Genomic DNA, 20,918 nt, shown 5'->3' on the forward strand with positions numbered 1-20,918 from the left:
GCAGGCCCGCCTTCCTTGCTCGCGGGCGATGTTCTTACTGGCTGACTTCCGCCAGCTGTCCGCTCTCATTGGTCAGTCCCTCCGTTCGTCAGGCTCAGGCCTTGGACACAGGCGGAGAGTGGCGTTTGGCTCCGCCCCCGGTCGCGCACAGGCGCGTCTGTGTTGGGGTCGGAGGCTCCGCCTCCGCGTGCCGTGTGCAAAAACAAACAGCCGTTAGGGAGGAGGTGCTGGGGGCGGGGTTTGGTTAGAAGGAGGCGCGCAATTGGGCGGTCGCCGGGGTTCAAACGAGCAAGGCGAGCGAGCATTGGCCGGGGTGGCGCGAGGCGGGCCCCGGTTATTGTCCGGGCTCCGGCGGCGGCGGTGGCGGCGGCGGTCGGTGCTGCGCGAGCGGTGGCGGCGGCGGCTCGGCGGGACCGAGGGCGGGAGCGGCCGAGACCATGGTGAAGTCTGCGGGGCGGCCGGGTGGGTGGCGATGGCCGGGCGGCGCCGCTACCTGTTGAGGCGGCGGGCGTCAGGCGGGCGGGCGTCAGTCGACTACGACGACGGCTGGGCTGGCATCAGGCGGCGGGGTTCCCCGCGGTCCCGGCCTCGCCCGCCGCGCCGCCGGCGCGAATTGAGGTGCGCGGGCCGAGGCCGGGTGGCCCTGCACGGGACAACCCTGGCGGCTCTGCAGCACCTCCGCTGCCCCTGCCACCGACTTTGACTCCTGAATTGTGCGTCGGTAAAAAAAAAAGTGCGGCTTTTTAGAAACGCGAGTGGAGGGAACTTGGCCTCTTATGAAGTTGGGAGGGAAAGGCGCTGGAGGGTGGCCGTATCCCGCGCGGGAGCGAAGCAGCGACGCCGAGGCGACGAGCAGTGTCCGCTCGAGCGCCCTCCGGAGACAGCCCTGCCCGGGGCTGAACCACAAACAGAAATTGTGGTTATTGTGACATTCTCGCGTCTTAGACCTGGCTTCGACATTGTGGATGGTCGCACCCCGTCTCTAACTTGTAGTTGTGCAGTTAACGGAAGCGCTTCCGCCGGCCGACTCAGGCACAGATTAGATCTGCTCTGTAAACTGATTTGCTCGAGCGGATGATTCTCCTGGTCCTTGCTGGTTTCGAAGGTGTCACTCATTTAATTTCTAGCGACCTGCCACATATTGGCTGTCCCTTTACCAGCAGCTAAAAATACATGCACGATCGCATAAACTAAAAATACAGGAGGCGTGGAATTGTCATTCTTGTTTTGAGAATTTTAAACTTGAGGGGACGTGAGCATGTATCTGTTGAACTAATATGCAAGTTTCTTGGCATCTAGTTTTCAACTTTTCCTGAATGAAATACACTCCACCTGGCTCCATAGGCGTATTTTCTACCGAGATGCTTAACCCAGGTTAATACTAAGTTCTTAGAATCAAAAATTTTATGGTGCTAGTATTTTGTTTCTCAGTCAGTCATCAAACGTATTAAAATGAATGAAGTTGGAGGGTGTATATACAGAGTTTGAGGGGGTTGTGAAAAGAAAGTAATTATTTACTGTACAATTTTATATTCGCACAAGTTTGATTCCATAAGACTTTGTTTTTGTTAAGTATGAGAAATGTGTCCGGAAACCACGGAAATAGTCATTTAACTTAGAGATTTTTTTAAAAATATTTTATTTATTTATTTATTTTTGGCTGCGTTGGGTCGTCGTTGCTGTGCGCAGGCTTTCTCTAGTTGCAGCGAGCAGGGGCTACTCTTTGTTGCAGTGCACGGGCCCTAGGCACGCGGGCTTCAGTAGTTGTGGCATGTGGGCTCAGTAGTTGTGGCACACTGGCTAGTTGCTCCGTGGTATGTGGGATCTTCCCGGACCAGGGCTCGAACCCGTGGCCCCTGCATTGGCAGGCGGATTCTTAACCACTGCACCACCAGGGAAGTCCTAACTTACTGAGATTTTTTTTAAAAGCTGATTTTATGTCTACTTCCTTAAAAAGCAAATAGGTTAAATAGCAATTATGATGGATTTGTAATGATAAAATTTATTTATTTATTTTAGTTTTGGCTGTGTTGGGTCTTCGTTTCTGTGCGAGGGCTTTCTCTAGTTGCGGCGATTGGGGGCCACTCTTCATCGCGGTTCGCGGGCCTCTCACTGTCGCGGCCTCTTGTTGCGGAGCACAGGCTCCAGATGTGCAGGCTCAGTAGTTGTGGCTCACGGGCCCAGTTGCTCCATGGCATGTGGGATTTTCCCAGACCAGGGCTCGAACCCGTGTCCCCTGCATTGGCAGGCAGATTCTCAACCACTGTGCCACCAGGGAAGCCCTGTAGTGATAAAATTGCTTAAGAGCAATAAATTGGGAAGCCTGGGAAGTTTTGCAGTTGGTAGCTTTTGATGGATAACTACTAATTTCATAATTGTCATAGACAGTGATTATAGTTTTAGACTCATGCACCAATTGAGAGGTTTTTTTTTAATGTATTTACAGCAGGGAAAATAGAGCTGAAAAGATTTATTTGGAGAAGTGAGAATATATGTTTACTCCTCCATATGGTTTTGGGAGATAAACATGCGAGGGGGGGTGATTTTTAGCCTAAATAGTATTTTAAGGAAACCATTACAAAGGGACAAAGGGAATATGCCATTTCAAAGCTTAACCTCTGCTTCAAAAATATCCTCAAACAACTAGCCAATCATGTAAACACATTTCTTTAACTAATTTTTATTTTAACAGAGAAGAAATAATAGATTTAAGTAGTAAAATCAAACAGCCCAAAAGAGAATATTGGTTTCCCTCTCAAGTCAGATCCTTAGTATTCTGTCCCTAGAGGCAAATAACTTTTCTGATGTATTGTGTGACCTTCTAGAAATGTATATGTACACACACTCTACAGTACTCCACTTTATGTAAACAAAAGCTCACTGCACTTGTATATACCTTGCCTTTTTACACAAATGTGTTTTGTGAGTTGTTCCTTATCAGCACATATCTGTAACTCATTTGTTGAAAGGGCTGCATAATATCCCATTGCATTTATATACTGTGTCCTATTTGTAACCATTCATGTTATTTGAGAAATATTTCTTTATCAATTGAAAGTAGTATTTGTTTAACCCCTTAAGAGTAAGTTTGTATGTCTTTTTTTGTGTAAAATACACATAACAGTTGACCATTTTGCCAGTTTTAAGTGTACTGCCAGTCATCTCCAGAACTTTTTCATCTTCCCAAATTGAAACTCTATACCCATTAAATAGTAACTCTCCATTCTGCCCCTTTCCCCAGCCTCTGGTGACCACCATTCTGCTTTTTGTTCTATGATTTTCACTAGGTACCTCATGTAAGTGGAATCGTACATATTTTTCCTTTTGCTTATTTCACTTAGCATAATGTCTTCAAGGTTTACCCATGTTGTAGCATGTATCAGAATTTTCTTCCTTTTTACAGCTGAATACTATTCTATTGTATGTATATACCACTATTTTGTTTATTCATTCTTCCATGGTGGGCATTTAGGTTGTTTCTGCTTTTTAGCTATTGTTTATAATTCTGATATAAACAAAATAGCAAACAGTATAGAAAATATCTGTTTGAGTCCCTGTTCCCAATTCCTTAGGTGTGTGCCTAGAAGTGTAATTGCTAGATCATAGAGTAATTCTGTTTAATTTTTTTTAAGATGCTTTTTTTTTCTCCCCATAGAGCTAAGTCCTGAATATTTCTGTGGAAATGATACACACTGACATTTTAAAAATCATTTTATTATGAAATACTTGTAGCATGAGAGTTATATTGACTTGATGAAGATTCTTCAGTCTGAAATTTGAAAAATATGTTCAAATTTTTAGAAATCTCATTTTTAAAAAGTAAGGTTTGACCTTGTTTCTATATAAATTAATAAATGGTGTACTTCCCTGGTGGTCCAGTGGTTAAGACTCCCCGCTTCCACTGCAGGGGGTGCAGGTTCAATCCCTGGTCGAGGAAGTTCCACATGCCGCAAGGTGCAGCCAAAAAAAAGAACATCATCAGTTGTGGGACAGATAAAATTATTAAAAAATAAAATAAATGTTGATATAACACATGTATATTTAAAGTTGAAGATCACCTGGATTTTTTTAACTACCTAAAGTAAAACTAGAAGAAATTTTATTTCCTAAGTTTTTAAAATTTTTATTGGGGTATAGTTGATTTACAATGTTGTGTGGTTTCAGGTGTACACCAAAGTGAATCTGCTATACATACACATATATCCACTCTTTTTTAGATTGTTTTCCCATATAGGCCATTACAGAGTATTGAGTAGAGTTTTCTGTGCTATATAGTAGGTCCTTATTAGTTCTCTGTTTTATATATAATAGTGTGTGTATGTCAATCCCAGTCCTCCAATTTATCCCTCCCCCCGCCTTACCCCCTGGGACCATAAGTTTATTTTCTACATCTATAACTCTACTTCTGTTTTGTAGATAAGTTTATTTGTAGTCCTAAATAGTTTTGAAATAGCATTTTCAATTCTTCATCTGGAACTTTTTTCCACCTAGGCTGGAGGCAAAGCTGGAAAGGACAGTGGGAAGGCCAAGGCTAAGGCAGTGTCTCGCTCACAGAGAGCTGGGTTACAGGTAACATCCATGCTGTTGTAATTCATTATTAAATTATTTTCTTTACTGTTATAATTCATGACTCATACATGTTTCTTTAATTACAAAAGTGTACTTGTACTACTGGCCTTTGATAATGAGATTAATTGGTCAAAATATAAACCACAAAGCAACTGCCTTATTTATTTGTTTGTTTGTTTGGCTGCGCCGGGTCTTAATTGTGGCACACAGGATCTTTTTTAGTTGTGGTATGCAAACTCTTAGTTGTGGCATGTGGGATCCAGTTCAAAGGATTGAACCCCGGGCCCCCTGCATTGAGAGTGCAGAGCCTTAGCCACTGGACCACCAGGGAAGTCTTGCCAACTCTGTTTTATATAATTTGTATTCTCTTCTTCTAAACAAGGACAAGTTATGAAAATATCTTAAATGAATTTGGTGATTTTGCTCTCTTAAAATCTATTCTTTCTAGATTATAATTATGTTCCTAGTTCTTTTAAAAATTGTATCAGATTGAAGTGAGTATGCTATGGCTTTTATTTTAAAGAGTGTTTGTCGTGGTACATCTTTCAGGATGAGAGAATAATGAACTGTCCACTAGTCCTGTGAATCTTTCCCTGATACCTTCAAGTGTAGACTCAGTGATATACTCAAAGCCCTAAGTGGTTTCAAATTTCATATGTTTAAATTGTTGCAGCTTTAATCCACAAACTCAGAATTTTCTGGATGAGTAAGAATTATTCCCTACATGTAAGAGATACTTTTTAAACAGGAAAGTTTGAAGTCCAGACTATAAGGTTAGGATTTTTATCTTCTTGGCAGTAGTGAGCCATTGAAAGTTTTTGAGGAAGAGGATGACATGATCTGGATGGTACTGAAGGAAGGGGGGGCGAGAACTTGTTACTTGGTGGGTATGTTCTGTATTTTAGAACATCATGCAAATCTCAATTAGAATTTATTTGAAGTGTCCTTACCTTGAAGTAGGAGATGGAAGACAGATACAGTCTATTGCAGTGGTTTAGGAATAAGGTAATAACATACTTGAACTTGAGTAGGATGGAAAAGAATAGAAGGCTTGTGTATGCTCCCCAAAAATGCGAGGAGGGGTATGGGATTGAGAGGATGGTCAAAGAGAAGTTTCTCTAAGGCTTAGACCCTAAGGAGCAGAAGGGTTCGTAGTAGGGGCAAGTTATGAAATAATAAATTTAAGTGTAGTCGTTTTGAATTTCCACCAAAACATCCATATGAAAATGTCCAAAAGTTGTAGATTTGAGTCTAGCTTTCCAAGAGAGGTGATCAAAAGAATTACAAATTTAAGGTCACTTACGTAAAATTGGTAGCGTATGCTGTGGATAAGTTTCCTAAGTAGAGCATGAGAAAGGATCAAAAAGGCATTGGTGGACCCCTCACCGTATTTGATGTGGTATTTGAGTCAAAGAATGAAAAGACTGAGGAGTAGTCAGAGTTCGTATTAGAACTATGTAATTGCTTCGGCCTAAGAAGAAATGGTTTTTGAGGTCCTCTTGTGTCAGACGACATAACATGCCGGTTACTGAGGATGCAGAAGGGAGTAAGACATGGATCCTGGTCTCGGGGAGCTTAGAATTAGGGAAGGATGTAAACAAAACAGTCATGCCTTTCTCTTTAAGGATGCAATCTGGAAGAGGCTAGTAGATTTTGGTAGTTAAAATGTTACTGCTCGTCTTTCAGAATGGTGTTTAACAGAAGCCAAGGTTGGATTGGGAGAAAATGAGTGACAAGAAAGGGGTTTCAGGGTTTGCTTTTGAATCTTGCCTTTGGAAAGGAGATGTCTAGACTGTAACTGGAGGCAGTTGCTGTAGACACATGGAGACGTTTTAAGTGTAGTGTGCAGAAGGAAAGGAGCCAGCGAAAAGGAAGCAATTGGAGCTGTTGAATGATGGAGCAGTAACAGGGTAAGGAAGGTCCTTAAGAAAGTTGGGAGTGGAGTTAGTCAGAGGCACAGACAAGTGGCATTATGGAACTTTGGAGATGAGGAAGTGCCTATTCTCAGCAAGTAGAAAGAAAGGGTCACAATGAGAGAATGGTGTTGGTTTTTAGTTCATGCTTTACTCATATTATTCAGCCTTTGATTACATTCAGTAGTGTGATGTTAAGACTTCAGTGCTTCCCATTTGGATGGTCTCTTTCAGTTTCCCGTGGGCCGCATCCATAGACATTTGAAGACTCGCACCACAAGTCACGGAAGGGTCGGTGCCACTGCTGCAGTGTACAGTGCCGCAATTCTGGAGTACCTCACTGCTGAGGTTAGTGGGGGAGATGTTATATATGGGAATCCCAGAGGTGTACTGGACATAAATGGCTAAAACCCATGGAATATGGGTTTGAAATAAAAAAGACACACTCTTGTTAGTTTCTTTTAATAGAGGTTTTAGATGTATCTTTTCAGCCTTATTGCCTAGTACCAGTGTCAAATAGAACTTTGGTGTGCTCTTTTTTAAAGTTAAGTAAGGGTCAATAATCCATATTTTTAAGTGATGTGACAAACAAGTGTAAAATAATTTAAATACCATACTACTAATTAAACGAACTCTGAAATACGTATATAATTGATAGGTGATATTTGTGAAGTTACAGCATAACTCTTTTATTTTTTTATAGCATAACTCTTAGTTAATAAAGATTTGAAGTAGGGCAAAGTTTTAGCAGTGTTATGATACATATTTTTTAAATATCACAACTATATTACAATGATGACAAAATTTGGTAGAAGACCTAAGCAACCTTCTGGTTCTGTGCATGGTTGTATGCATAAAATGCTGTATCTTACTCAGTTTGACTTTTCAGGAAGATAAGTTAATTGGGCAAGAGTTCTTAATTCTTAGGTCATGGACTACCACTTCCTCCATTCTAATCCCTCCTAAGGAAAACAAAAGGGAAGCCATGAAACTCCTTCAACTACATTCCAAGCAAGGGAAGTAAGTCGAGTAGCAAGCAAGTCAACTGATAGAGATAGCCAATCTAATAGAAACGGGGAAGCTTCCTACTTGGGAAAGATGTGGTTGGGAGCTAGGTTGAAAGACAGCTTTAACCTGTATGTTAATTATCACTGCTGTCATCTCATTTATTTTCCCATTGGAGATTTAACATTGATAGTTTCAACTTCACTATGTCACAAGCAGCAATTTTGTGTTGGTAATGTTTTTGTATTGGTACTAGTTAAGAGCCTTTCTGCTTTATCACTCTTTTACTAGTTTTTATGTGTTTACCTGCAGACTTTTCAGAAAGGTATGCATTTTGTTCATTCATGTAGTGGCATAGGCTTCTGGTTCAGAATTTTCAAGTCCCATCTAAACTCCCATTATCTTTATTCTTAGGAACTTTATGATTTTTTAGTTTAAGATTAAACAATAATCATATACATACATACATACATACATATGCAGTCAATGTGTATTTTCCAAATATTTAATTTTGGGGTTTTAGTCAATAATAGAGGTAAAGAAAATACTGAGGGCTTCCCTGGTGGTGCAGTGGTTGAGAGTCTGCCTGCCGATGCAGGGGACCACGGGTTCGTGCCCTGGTCTGGGAGGGTCCCACATGCCGCGGAGCGGCTGGACCCGTGAGCCATGACCGCTGAGCCTGCGCATCCGGAGCCTGTGCTCCGCAATGGGAGAGGCCACAACAGTGAGAGGCCCGCGTACCACCAAAAAAAAAAAAAAAATACTGAAATCTAAGTTTAGGGGTAATCGCTTTGCAACGTTGGCTTCACACTAGGATCACTTATGAAGCTTTCAAAAGATACTGGTGCCAGGCCTCACCCCAGACCAGTGAAGGTTGCAAGGGAGAATGGAGTAGAGAGTACTGGTGGTTTTTAAAGCACGCTGATTGCTTCGATGTATACCGAGGCTTCCCACCACTCTAAGTGAGGAGGTTCTGTGGAGTTATTTTTGTGTTACTTCCATCAAAGGTTTTATAATGCTAGTACAGTCTATGGAGGCAAAAAAGAAAAATGTAATTTTATGACCAACTGGGACTTCGAAATTTCTCTAGTTGAAAATTGTCCTTATAGAATAAAGGGCTTCTAGCTTATTGCCTACAGATTATAGAGTCCAGTGATGTTAAAAACTCTGAATAAGAAATTATTTTTAATTTTAAATTTTTTCTACAAGTGCTAAGCAATAAATTTCAGCTGTTAAGGGCCATGAAAAAATAGACTACATGGGTATATTAAAATATATTTCTAGATGTACACATTTATTGAATAGATTCTTGGCTAAGGGATATTATCCCTTGTCTTTATTTCTTTCTATAGAAGTAGTTTTTTTGTTTGTTTGTTTGTTTGTTTTTTGCAGTACGCGGGCCTCTCACTGTTATGGCCTCTCCCGTTGCGGAGCACAGGCTCCGGACACGCAGGCTCAGCAGCCATGGCTAACGGACCTAGCCGCTCCGTGTCATGTGGGATCTTCCTGGACTGGGGCACGAACCTGTGTCCCCTGCATCGGCAGGCAGACTCTCAACCACTGTGCCACCAGGGAAGCCCTAGAAGTAGATTTTTGCTCAAGTTTCTAGTTCTCTTGCAGAGAATGAATATAAAAGGACCAAGTGAAGTAATGAGTTCTATAAAAGCATTATAGAAATTTGGGAAAACTTTAGTGTTGGTTTATATATGTATCTTGTGTGTTTTGTGTGTAGATGCTGTAGTGATCTTTTCAACTATAATTGCAGGCCTAAACTGAATCCTTAAACACTTCACCCTTGTTTGATGTGCTATCTCAATGGATGCTTTGTAGGTGCTGGAGCTGGCAGGTAATGCTTCCAAGGATCTCAAAGTTAAGCGGATCACTCCGCGCCACTTGCAACTTGCAATCCGTGGTGATGAAGAGTTGGATTCCCTTATCAAGGCTACCATAGCTGGGGGTGGTATGTATTATTTCCTCTTCAGCCTAGATTGTTAACTGGCCTAACTAATAGATAATTCACATAGATGATCTAATACATTTGTATCACCAACTAGAGAACATAGAAACTTAAGTTCCAAAAGTGTTAAGTCTGACAGTTCTAGACTTCTCATTATGATCTGAATAAATATTTCTTCTCCTTGTAGCCATATACAATGCTATTTTTATTTTAGCAAGTTCTTCATCTAAATTTCATATGTGAGACTTAAAACCTGGTATTTAAAATATTTCCCATGTCCTTTAAACTGTGTTTGAAAAATGATCTTGAGAAATTGCTTAATATGATGCTCTTGAAAGTCAGGGCTGAGATAATTGAATGAGTCAGGATCAGTGAAGGTGAGATATAAATTGGTGGTTCTTAATACTTTTTGGATCACATTTGGAGAACCTCTTGAAAGCTGTGGTTACTCTTCTCTAAAAAAATCACATAAAATCACACCATTTTACATACAGTTTTAGAGGGGGTTCCCAGACCCCAAGATGGGGACCCCTTGGTATAGATACTTTAACAGAATCAGAATGTGAAAGGGGACTTAAGTAAATTTCATTCTTTTTTAAAAGCCTTTTTGTTTGTTTTTAAATTTTATTTATTTATTTATTTTTGGCTGCATTTGGTCTTTGTTGCCGCTTGTGGGCTTTCTCTAGTTGCAGCAAGTGGGGGCTACTCTTCGTTGTGGTGCGCGGGCTTCTCATAGCAATGGCTTCTCTTGTGGAGCACAGGCTCTAGGCACATGGGCTTCAGTAGTTATGGCACGTGGGCTCAGTAGTTGTGGCTCACAGGCTCAGTAGTTGTGGCACATGGGCTTAGTTGCTCTGCAGCATGTGGGATCTTCTCGGATCAGGGCTTGAACCCGTGTCCCCTGCATTGGCAGGCAGATGCTTAACCACTGCGCCACCAGGGAAGTCCTCATTCTTTATATAATTGCTTTTTGGGGTTGAAGCCCTAAAGTGGTAAGATATAGCCAGTTTAGGGAATTCCCTGGCAGTCCAGTGGTTAAGACTCCACGCTTCCATGGGGCATGGGTTCAATCCCTGCTTGGGGAACTAAAGATCCCACATGCCTCTCAGTGCAGCCAAAAAAAAAAAAAAAAAAGATACAGCCAGCTTAAAGTTTTTCTACTAATACTGTTTCTTTTCATTTCATTCTAGGTGTGATCCCTCACATCCACAAGTCTCTGATTGGAAAGAAGGGACAGCAGAAAACTGCTTAGAGGTTGTTTTAACCAACCCTCTTCCTCCCCGTCATTGTACTGTAACTGGGACAGAAGAAATAATGGGGACATGTGGAATTTTTAAAACAGTTAAGTGGAAAAGCATAGACAATTACTATAGACATGAAAAAGAAACATTTGTATGTTCTTAGACTCGAAGTTTGATAAAAATACCTTTTCATGTGGCAACAGTTGTGTGTTGATTGGCTAGGTTTCTCCCGTGTGTTTTATACAAAAATGGAATTGATAAACCATTTTTTAAAAAAATAATTTGTCTCAAAACCGTTCTGTTTGTGCTGTGTTGAAAATATTTTGCTCATACTTAATTAAATTTCAAATTGGTTATATATTCAGAAAAATCTTAAGACAGAAATTGGGAATCTACTTCTATCATGATTGATACCATATTATATTGAATCTTGGCTGCCACCTGTTAGTAGTAGGCACCAATTGTTTTACATACCACTAAAGAAAAAAACTGCCAATTAAACCATAATATGCCATCAATTATGAGATGCATCCCAATTTCAGAGATGTTAGAGTATGAAAACATGCATTTAGAGTTGATGAAATAGGATAGTGGAATTATTTGAATTATTTAACGAGCACTTACTATGTGGTGAGCCCTATGCTAAGCGCTTTATTGATGAAGAAATTTTATTACCCCCATTTTAAAGATGTAGAACCTGAGGCTCACAGAAGTTAAATGGCCTGCCAGAAAAACATTTATCTAATAGATAGAAAAGGGCAGAACTAGGATATAAATCTAGATTTGGCTGACTCCAGAGCCCACACCCTTACCTAGAATTGAAGTTAAGGTTATCAAAGTGGTCTGCTTTTGGCTTAAAATTCCAGCTTTTAGTGATCTTTTATTGATACAGTAACATTCAGTAATTTGTACAATATTTTAAAAATTATTTTTCTTTGTCAGTTTCTAAGTAACTTGTAAGATTTAAGTTAATGTATCAGTTAACAGTCCATCAGAAAATTATATTTTTCTGGAAGTCTGGAAGTCTTCATTAAAAATGGAAATTCTTTAATGTTTTATAATACAACAGTATCAAAACAAAACTCTCATTTTAAAAAACTTATTTTATTATGGAAATTTTCAAAAATAAAGAGAATAGTATAATGAACCCCTGTGTACTCATCCTGCAACTTCAGCAGTTATCCTGTGGTCAGTTTTGTTTTACCTGTATCCCCAACCTGAACCCTCATCCCAGTTGATTGGTTTGAATCCCATTCCAGGCATGATTTATTTTCATGTCCACATACTTAAGCATGTGTCTCTAAAGATGGGGTACTTTTTAGACCATAACCACAATACCATTGTCTTAAGACAGCTAACATTTTATAATAACAAATATCCAGTCAGTATTCAGATTTCTCTGATTGTTTCATAATTTTACAGTTGGTTTGTTTGAATCAGGATCTAGACACTATGTCTTACATTTTACTGATAGCTCTTAAATTTCTTTTTAATCTGTAGGTTTCTTTTTTATTATTATTATAATTTAATTTTTGAAGAAACTGAGTTGTTTGTCCTATAGGATTGTCTCTAAGTGGATTTTACTGAATCTTGGCACATATTTTGAAGAAGCTTCTATATTGAAAGGATCTACGATTATCCATGTGTTGTGAAGTTTTAGTAGTTTTTAGAAACCAAAGAAGGAATAGAAAAGAAGGCAAAATAACCTATCAGAGAATAGGGTCTTTTACTCGAGTTTTGTAGATAATTGCTTCAGATATCTGTTTCCTTTTGGTAGTGTAATTATTTGCTTCCTACTGTGTTCCCAGGATTGTATTTTTGTTTTCTGATGGAAAAAAAATAGAACAACTGGGCCATGTGCTCTGGACCTCACCCCCACATTTGGTCCATCTTGCTTCACCTATACACCCCTTCCTCCCGCTGGCTTTTTTTAAGCATGTCACAGCCATCCTACTATATCTGTAATACCTTAATATATAACTCTAAAAGAAAGCTTTAAAAAGAAGGCTTTTTATATTTTAAAAAGACAGTACCTCATTGTGGTTTTGATTTACATTTCCCTGATGATTAGTGATGTTGAGCATCATTCCATGTACCTGTTGTCCATCTGTATGTCTTCAAACAAATGTCTATTCAGATCCTCTGTCCTTTTTTTTTTTTAATATAAATTTTATTTACTTATTTTTGGCTGCGTTGGGTCTTCATTGCTGCGCGCAGGCTTTCTCTAGTTACAGTGAGTGGGGTGCTACTCTTCTCTGCGGTGCACAGGTTTCTCATTGCAGTGGCTTCTCTTGTTGTGGAGCACGTGCTCTAGGCTCTGGCACATTGCTCTGTGGCATGTAGGATCTTCCCGGACCAGGGCTCAAACCCGTGTCCCCTGCGTTGGCAGGCAGATTCTTAAGCACTGCGCCACCAGGGAAGCCCTCTGTCCATTTTTAATGGGATTTTTTTTTTTTGCTACTGTGTCATGAGTTATTTTTATATATTTTGGATATTAACCCCCATGAGATACGTGATTTTCAAATATTTTCTCGCATTCCATAGGTTGCCTTTTTTTCTTCTTTTTTAGTTATTTGTTTGGCTGCATCGAGTCTTATTTGCAGCACACGGGATCTTTTGTTGCAGCGCATGGGCTTCTCTGTAGTTGTGGTGCACGGGCTCAGTTGCGACACACGGGGCTCTCTAGTTGTGGCATGCAGCTCTCTAGTTGTGGCACACAGGCTCTAGATCCCACAGGCCTAGTTGCCCTGCGGCATGTGGGATCCTAGTTCCCCAACCAGGAATTGAACCTGCGTCCCCTGCATTGGAAGGCAGACTTCTAACCCCTGGACCACCAGGAAGTCCCCGTAAGTTGCCTTTTTATTTTTTTGATAGTATGATGGTCGGTTTTTGACATTTTATTATGAAAATATTTTAATATGCAGAAAAGTTAACTATACAGTGAATGATTCTTAACACCTACCACCTAGATTCTACAATTAATATTTTACTATATTTGTTTTATAACAGCTATTCGTCTGTGAGATGGCTTTCATTTGCCTGCTGTTTTTATTCTCTGCTTGTCTGGTTATTTCTTGTTAGAGAAGTTCTTAGACCAGATCATATTGTTCATTATATTAGATGATTGAGGGACTTCACTGGTGGCACAGTGGATACGAATCTGCTTGCCAATGCAGGGGACACAGGTTCGAGCCCCGGTCCGGGAAGATCCCACATGCCGCGGAACAACTTAAGCCTGTGCACCACAATTACTGAGCCTGTGCTCTAGAGCCCGCGAGCCACAACTACTGAGCCCGTGTGCCACTACTGAAGCCCACACACCTAGAGCCCATGCTCTGCACAAGAGAAGCCACCACAATGAGAAGCCGACACACTGCAATGGAGACCTAATGCAGCCAAAATTAATTAATGATTTTTTCTTAATTAAAAAGAAAATAAAGTGCTGTCTCCACTCGGGAGGCCTAAGTGGGGGGACAGAGGTGGACACAGAAGTTTCCAAGTGGGGCTTCTTTGGTGGCGCAGTGGTTAAGAATCCGCCTGCCAATGCAGGGGACATGGGTTCGAGCCCTGGTCCAGGAAGATCTTCGGAGCAGCTAAGCCCATGCGTCACAACTACTGAGGCTGTGCTCTGCAGCCCGTGAGCCACAACTCCTGAGCCTGTGAGCCACAACTACTGAAGCTCGGGCGCCTAGAGCCCGTGCTCCACAACGAGAAGCCACCACAATAAGAAACCCGCGCACCGCCACAAAGAGTAGCCCCTGCTCACCACAACTAGAAAAGCCTGCGCGCAGCAACAGAGACCCAATGCAGCCAAAAATAAATAAATTTATTTTTTTTAAATGCTCAGCAAAATGCATTTAAAAAAAAAGAAAAAGAGGAGCCTAGTACCTAGAGAACAGACCTGTGGTTGCCAAGGGGGAGGGGGTTGGCGGAGGGGTGGAGTGGGGTTTGGGGTTAGCAGATGCAAACTGGTATATACAGAATGGATGAGCAACAAGGTCCTACTCTATAGCACAGAGAACTATATTCAGTATCCTATGATAAACCATAATGGAAAAGGATGTTTTTTAAAAGGTGCATATATGTGTAACTGCATCACTTTGCTGTACGGTAGGAATTAACATTGTAAATCAACTATACTTAAATTTTTAAAAAAAGCATGGTGGCCACATGGAGTACAAGGTGAAGGGGAAGAGAGTTAAGGATAGACAACCCAAGAATGAAGGGAGCCGGGTGTGGATAGACACCCCGTATTCTACTCCAGAGAAAGGGGACGGCCTTCGCCAGCTCAGCCAAAGAGGCAGGGCCTCGCAGAAGAGCCTCTTGAAGTCAGCATGTTAGAACCATTTGCCACGACCAGGAGTGCTGCCACCAGAGTGGTCAAGGCTTTGGGAGGACCCTGGGCCCTGTGGCCTTGATTGACCCAGGAGGAGATCCCCATAGTCACGGCTTAGTCTAAAAGTTTGCTGCCAGAGGGCAAAGGGAGCCATTTAAAATTCACAAGTTGTTGGAATAAACCCCAGTCAGTTCCTGTCTTCCCTATCCCTCATCCTTCCTTAGGTGTGAAGAGGAGAAAAAACTTCCTGTCTCTCAAGCCCAGCCTGAGATGGTCACTCACATGTATCCACCTTTCTACAAGGTCATCGATCTGTCCTCTACAAGGTCATTGATCTGTTCTTCTGAATTCCGTAAGGTTATTGATCTGTCCTCTGCAAGGTCACTGATCCATCCTCTGCAAGGCGGCTGAGCACCAGCACACCTGGTGCTCAGCTTCCTCCCAGTCGATACCAGAGGCTGTGCTGTGGGAAAGCACTCTTGCTGTCACGGGGAGCTGGTTCCGGAGCAGGCGTAGCATCAAAACCCTGTGCAGATTTCACAGCTCCAGCTGTGGGTTTTCCTGCAGTCAGGATTTTCTAATATTTATTAACCCAAACAAATGTACAACGAGAGGGCTTTCGACACCAGCCTCTCCAGCACATTTGCTTCCTCTGCTGCCTCTGACTCTTCCAGCCAGTCCTCCGCAGGAGTGGCGAGCAGCGTTCCTTCCATAAAATGTCAAACTTTAATATCTGCGGGTACATAAACAGAAGTTAGTCCTGTGACCTGTATATGTGCACCACTTCCTCTCGACGTGTTTCATGTGCATCATGGGAAGTAACAAACTGAAGCTGTTCACGTACTGAGTGCAGTTGGCTCTTACGCAGTGAGACTGATCCTTCATTCTTTCATATCACTAACCATCACTGGGGCTGGTTTCTGGACCCCTGGTGCAGCCCCATTCTTGGGTTGCAGGGTCACCTGGATCTGAGCCCCCAGGGCCAGTCCTTGGCCCTCCTCCTTCCATTTGGGGCCCAGAACAGAGGTCCCCAATCACCCACCTTTGCTCTCCTCCCAAAACACCACTGGTATCAGGCCCGTCCAGACTGGGGGCGCCCCAGGCCAGCGCTGGAAATGGCCAGGAACGCCTGATGGACTCGAGGGGGTGGTGAGGGGTGGGTTGGGGCCCAGTGTGGCAGCAGAGTCACAGTAAGCGGCCAGCAACTTCTCCAGCTCTAAGTAGATGTAGGTGGCAAACCCAGGTAAGCTGAGGTTTCAGAACGGGTCTCCCTTGAATCCTATGTGCTTCTAGCACTAGCAATACCGCCCCACCAACTAGTGTGGGATTTCAGGGGCCCAATTCATGTCCAAAATGTTTCATCAGAGGGAGGCTCAGTAGTTGTGGCTCACGGGCTTAGTAGCTCCGCAGCATGTGGGATCTTCCCGGACCAGGGCTTGAAGCTATGTCCCCTGCATTGGCAGGCAGATTCTTAACCACTGCACCACCAGGGAAGCCCACAAATTCCTTTTTAAGAAATGAGTTGCTGAGGCAGCTATAAAACATCTGGCAGAAGGTAGTTAGTATTCTGCATTGTATGAAAGACATTCCCAGACATGAAGAAGACATGGCCTTAAAAGAAAACAATAGACAAATCAGATAGTCTTTTCTAAGGGAAAATAATATGCTTAAGATATATATGTGTCAGAATTATTTTTTAATATTTATTTTTAAATATTTATTTTTACTTATTTATATTTTTATTTATTTATTTATTTATTTTGGCCGTGCCAGGTCTTAGTTGTAGCACTCGGGATCTTAGCTGAAGCATGGGGACTTCTTAGTTACAGCATGCGAACTCAGTTGCAGCATGCATGCAGGATCTAGTTCCCAGACCAGGGATCAAAACTGGGCCCCCTGCATGGGGGGCACAGAGTCTTACCCACAGAGTCTTCCCCACCAGGGAAGTCCCCAAAATTATTTTTAACCAATACTTTTCAATTCATCACCTTCAGTCCTGACTGCCAAGAGAGACTTCTGCTGTATAAATGGGTGGACAGTCACCCCTCTGCAGACAACTTAACATCTGATTGAAAGGTTGACCAACATGAACAAGAAGGTAAATGAAGGAAATTGCCTGGCAGTCCAGTGGTTAGGACTCTGCGCTTCTACTGCAAGGGGCGTGTGTTCAATCTGAATCCTGCAAGCCACGCTACGCTGCCAAAAAAAAAAAGTATGTCTTATTTTACCCATATAATCAGGAATGATTTCTAGCTTTTGTTTTAGAAAGTCTAATTTTTTGAGCAATATATTTTTTATTGTATTTTGTTATTCTCTACTAAATTTTATATTTTAAATTTTTATTGAAATATTGTTGATTTACAATTTTGTGTCAGTTTCAGGTTTACAGCAAAGAGATTATCATATATATATATTTTTTTTAGATTCTTTTCCATTATAGGTCATTACAAGATATTGAAAACAATAAGTCCTTGTTGGTTATCTACTCCATATATAGTAATGTGTATATTACAGTCCCAAACTCCTAATTTATACCTCTCCCACCCTTTCCCCTTTGGTAACCAGAAGTTTGTTTTCCATATCTGTGAATCTATTTCTGTTTTGTAAATAAGTTCATTTGTATCATTTTTTACATTCTACATATAAGTGATATCTGTCTTTCTCTGTCTGACTTACTTCACTCAGTATGATAATCTCTAGGTCCATCCATGTTGCTGCAAATGGCATTATTTCATTATTTTTTATGGCTGAGCAGTATTCCACTGTGTATATATACCACTTCTTTATATATTAATCTGTCGATGGACACTTAGGTAATATCCTTTTTCTTTGAAAGTAAATTGTTTGGGGCTTGCCTGGTGGTGCAGTGGTTGTGAGCCCGCCTGCTGATGCAGGGGATGTAGGTTTGTGCCCCGGTCCGGGAAGATCCCACATGCCGCAGAGCGGCTGGGCCCGTGAGCCATGGCCGCTGGGCCTGCATGTCTGGAGCCTGTGCTCCGCGAAGGGAGAGGCCACAACAGTGAGAGGCCCGCGTACCGCAAAAAAATTAAATAAATAAATAAAGTAAATTGTTTTATTTTATTTATTCAGTTTTTTTGGCCGTACCATGCAGCATGCGGGATCTTGGTTCCCTGACCAGGGATCAAACCCACGCACCCTGCATTGGGAACATGGAGTCTTAACCACTGGACCACCAGGGAAGTCCCAATAATATCTTTCTTATATTAAGCATTTTGAAGTGAGTCAAATACAGTCATCCCTCAGAATCCATGGGGGATTTATTCCAGGACCGCTTGGATACCCAAATCTGCAGGGTGCTCAAGTCCTTTATACAAAATGGTGTAGCATTTGCACACAACATTGGAACATACTCCCAGATAGTTTAACTCATCTCTAGATTACTTATGATACATAATACAATGTAAATGCTATGTATATAGTTGCAGAAACAATGTAAATGCTGTGTGAATAGTTGCCAGTGCATGGCAAATTCAAGTTTTGCTTTCTGGAAATTTCTGGAATTTTTTTCCCCAGTATTTTTCTTTTCTTTTCTTTTTTTTTTGCTGTATGCGGGCCTCTCACTGTTGTGGCCTCCCCCATTGCGGAGCCCAGGCTCCGGACGTGCAGGCTCAGCAGCCATGGCTCACGGGCCCAGGCGCTCCGTGGCATGTGGGATCCTCCCAGACCGGGGAATGAACCCGTGTCCGCTGTATCAACAGGCGGACTCTCAACCACTGCGCCACCAGGGAAGCCCTTCCCCAGTATTTTTGATCCATAGTTGGCTGAATCTGTGGAGGCAGAACCTGTGGATATGGAGGACCAACTGTACTATTGACTCATTTTAGAATGTATGTTTTTGAAATTTGAAATATTTAATACAGGTAAAAGGGATGTGTGGTGACAAAGTCCTCTCTGCCCACAGGCCTTCACCCCTCTACCCAGAGACACCCACTGGGAAACATTTCTCTGTATCTTCCCAAGGGTATGTACAAGCACAAACATACACTTCATTCTGCTTTTTACAAAAACTGTAGCGTGTTATATTGTGTTCTACTGCTCTTTGTTGTTTTCACATAAAAGTCTGGCTGAGGCTATTTTGGAGATGCACTACCTTGTTCTTTTAAATTTATTTATTTGTTTTTGGCTGCATTGGGTCTTCGTTGCTGTGCGCAGGCTTTCTATAGCTGCGGTGAGTGGGAGCCACTCTTCGTTGCGGTGTGTGGTTTTCTCATTGCCGTGGCTTCTCTTGTTGCAGAGCACAGGCTCTAGGCTCATGGACTTCAGTAGTTGTGGCTCGCAGGCTCAGTAGTTGTGAGGGGGTGTCCAGGTTTGATCCCTGGTCTGGGAACTAGATCCCACATGCATGCTGCAACTGAGTTCGAATGCTGCAACTAAGAAGTCCCCATGCTTCAACTAAGATCCCGAGTGCTGCAACTAAGACCCAGCACAGCCTAAATAAATAACTAAATATTTAAAAAATAATTCTGACACATATATATCATAAGCATATTATTTTTCCTTAGAAAAGACTCTCCGATTTGTATGTTGTTTTCTTGTAAGGCCATGTCTCCTTCATGTCTGAGTTGTCTTTCATATAATGCATAATACTAACTGCCTTCTGCCAGATGTTTTATAGCTGCCTCAGCAACTCATTTCTTTTTCTTTCTTTTTTTTTCTTTCTTTTTTTTTTTTTTTTGCGGTACGCAGGCCTCTCACTGCCGCGGCCTCTTCTGCCGCGGAGCACAGGCTCCGGACGCACGGGCCCAGCCGCTCCGCGGCACGTGGGATCCTCCCGGATCGGGGCATGAACCCGTGCCCCCTGCATCGGCAGGTGGACTCCCAACCACTGCGCCACCAGGGAAGCCTAGCAACTCATTTCTTAATTTCTTCCCACTGCGCCACCAGGGAAGTCCCTACTTTGTTCTTTTAACAGCTGTATCCTATCTCTTTATGTCAGTGACTTTTAGCCAGAAGGCACTTTGGAAATTTGTGGGCCTCTGACCGTGGGTGGATGGGGGCAATGCTGGACATATTATAATGCCTGAGACTGCCCCACTGACTTCCATATGTCTGGCCAGATGTTAGTGTATGTGAAAAACTCATAATTATGTAAGTCTAAACTCCATTTTACATATTAACGTGAAGGGTTTGGTTTTGGGTTGCTGAAAAATTTGAATATCCCTGGCACTTCCGAGACCTCCAACTGCTGTATAATGGAAGGGAAGCATGAATTTCAGAAGGGCTTAAAGGCTACTGGAATCATGTCAAAGAGCCACAGAAGTCAACTTAGAGGGGCTTGTACTAGCCAAATTTGGGATGATTTGAGCATCAAAAACAATGACTGCAGGGACTTCCCTGGTGGTCCAGTGGTTAAGACTCTGAGCTCCCAATGCGAGGGGGCCAGGGTTCGATACCTGGTCAGGGAGTTAGATCCCACATGCTGCAACTAAGACTCGGCACAGCCAAATAAATAAATATTTAAAATAATGAGTGCAATTGTTTGGAACATGTTTAGTGAAAATCCATGAGTCCATAGTGGTAGGAGGAGGGAGAGAGAGATTAGATTACTCGTTTTTGCAACTACAGAGTAATTGACTCGGGAATTCCCTGGTGGTCCAGTGGTTAGGACTCCTCACTCATGGGTTCAGTCCTTGATCACGGAACTTGGATCCTGTAAGCCACGTGGCATGGCCAAAATAATTTTTTTAGAAATTGATTCAGGTGAAGATCATTAATTGATGCTAAAAGAAAATCAGGTGAAAGGTCTGGGAGCAGGGTCTTCACACAGAGGCAAAGTATCATCCCACAGTTTACCGCCTCAGCAGAAAGAATACAAAGTACCTTTCCAGTGGAGCAGTCTGACCTGTTGAGTCAGTCTGAGATCATATGCTGACAAA

General features: G+C 42.1%; 1 protein-coding gene and 1 long non-coding RNA gene across 2 annotated transcripts; both read left to right on the forward strand.

Annotated features, from left to right (window-relative positions):
* Positions 1 to 296: 296 nt before the first annotated feature.
* H2AZ2 (H2A.Z variant histone 2) lies at positions 297 to 10,966 on the forward strand. Its single transcript, XM_059074629.2, has 5 exons — positions 297 to 440; positions 4,492 to 4,569; positions 6,717 to 6,830; positions 9,318 to 9,447; positions 10,635 to 10,966. The coding sequence occupies exons 1-5, from the start codon at positions 438 to 440 to the stop codon at positions 10,694 to 10,696; spliced, it is 387 nt and encodes a 128-aa protein (XP_058930612.1). The 5' UTR covers positions 297 to 437; the 3' UTR covers positions 10,697 to 10,966.
* Positions 10,967 to 14,641: 3,675 nt separating this feature from the next.
* On the forward strand, positions 14,642 to 19,064 carry LOC136794888 (uncharacterized). Its single transcript, XR_010842360.1, has 3 exons — positions 14,642 to 15,347; positions 17,016 to 17,233; positions 18,944 to 19,064. It is a non-coding gene; the product is annotated as an uncharacterized lncRNA (long non-coding RNA).
* Positions 19,065 to 20,918: the final 1,854 nt, after the last annotated feature.

This window comes from Kogia breviceps, chromosome 9 (genome assembly GCF_026419965.1).
Source record: "Kogia breviceps isolate mKogBre1 chromosome 9, mKogBre1 haplotype 1, whole genome shotgun sequence".
In the NCBI taxonomy this organism is placed as follows: domain Eukaryota; kingdom Metazoa; phylum Chordata; class Mammalia; order Artiodactyla; family Physeteridae; genus Kogia; species Kogia breviceps.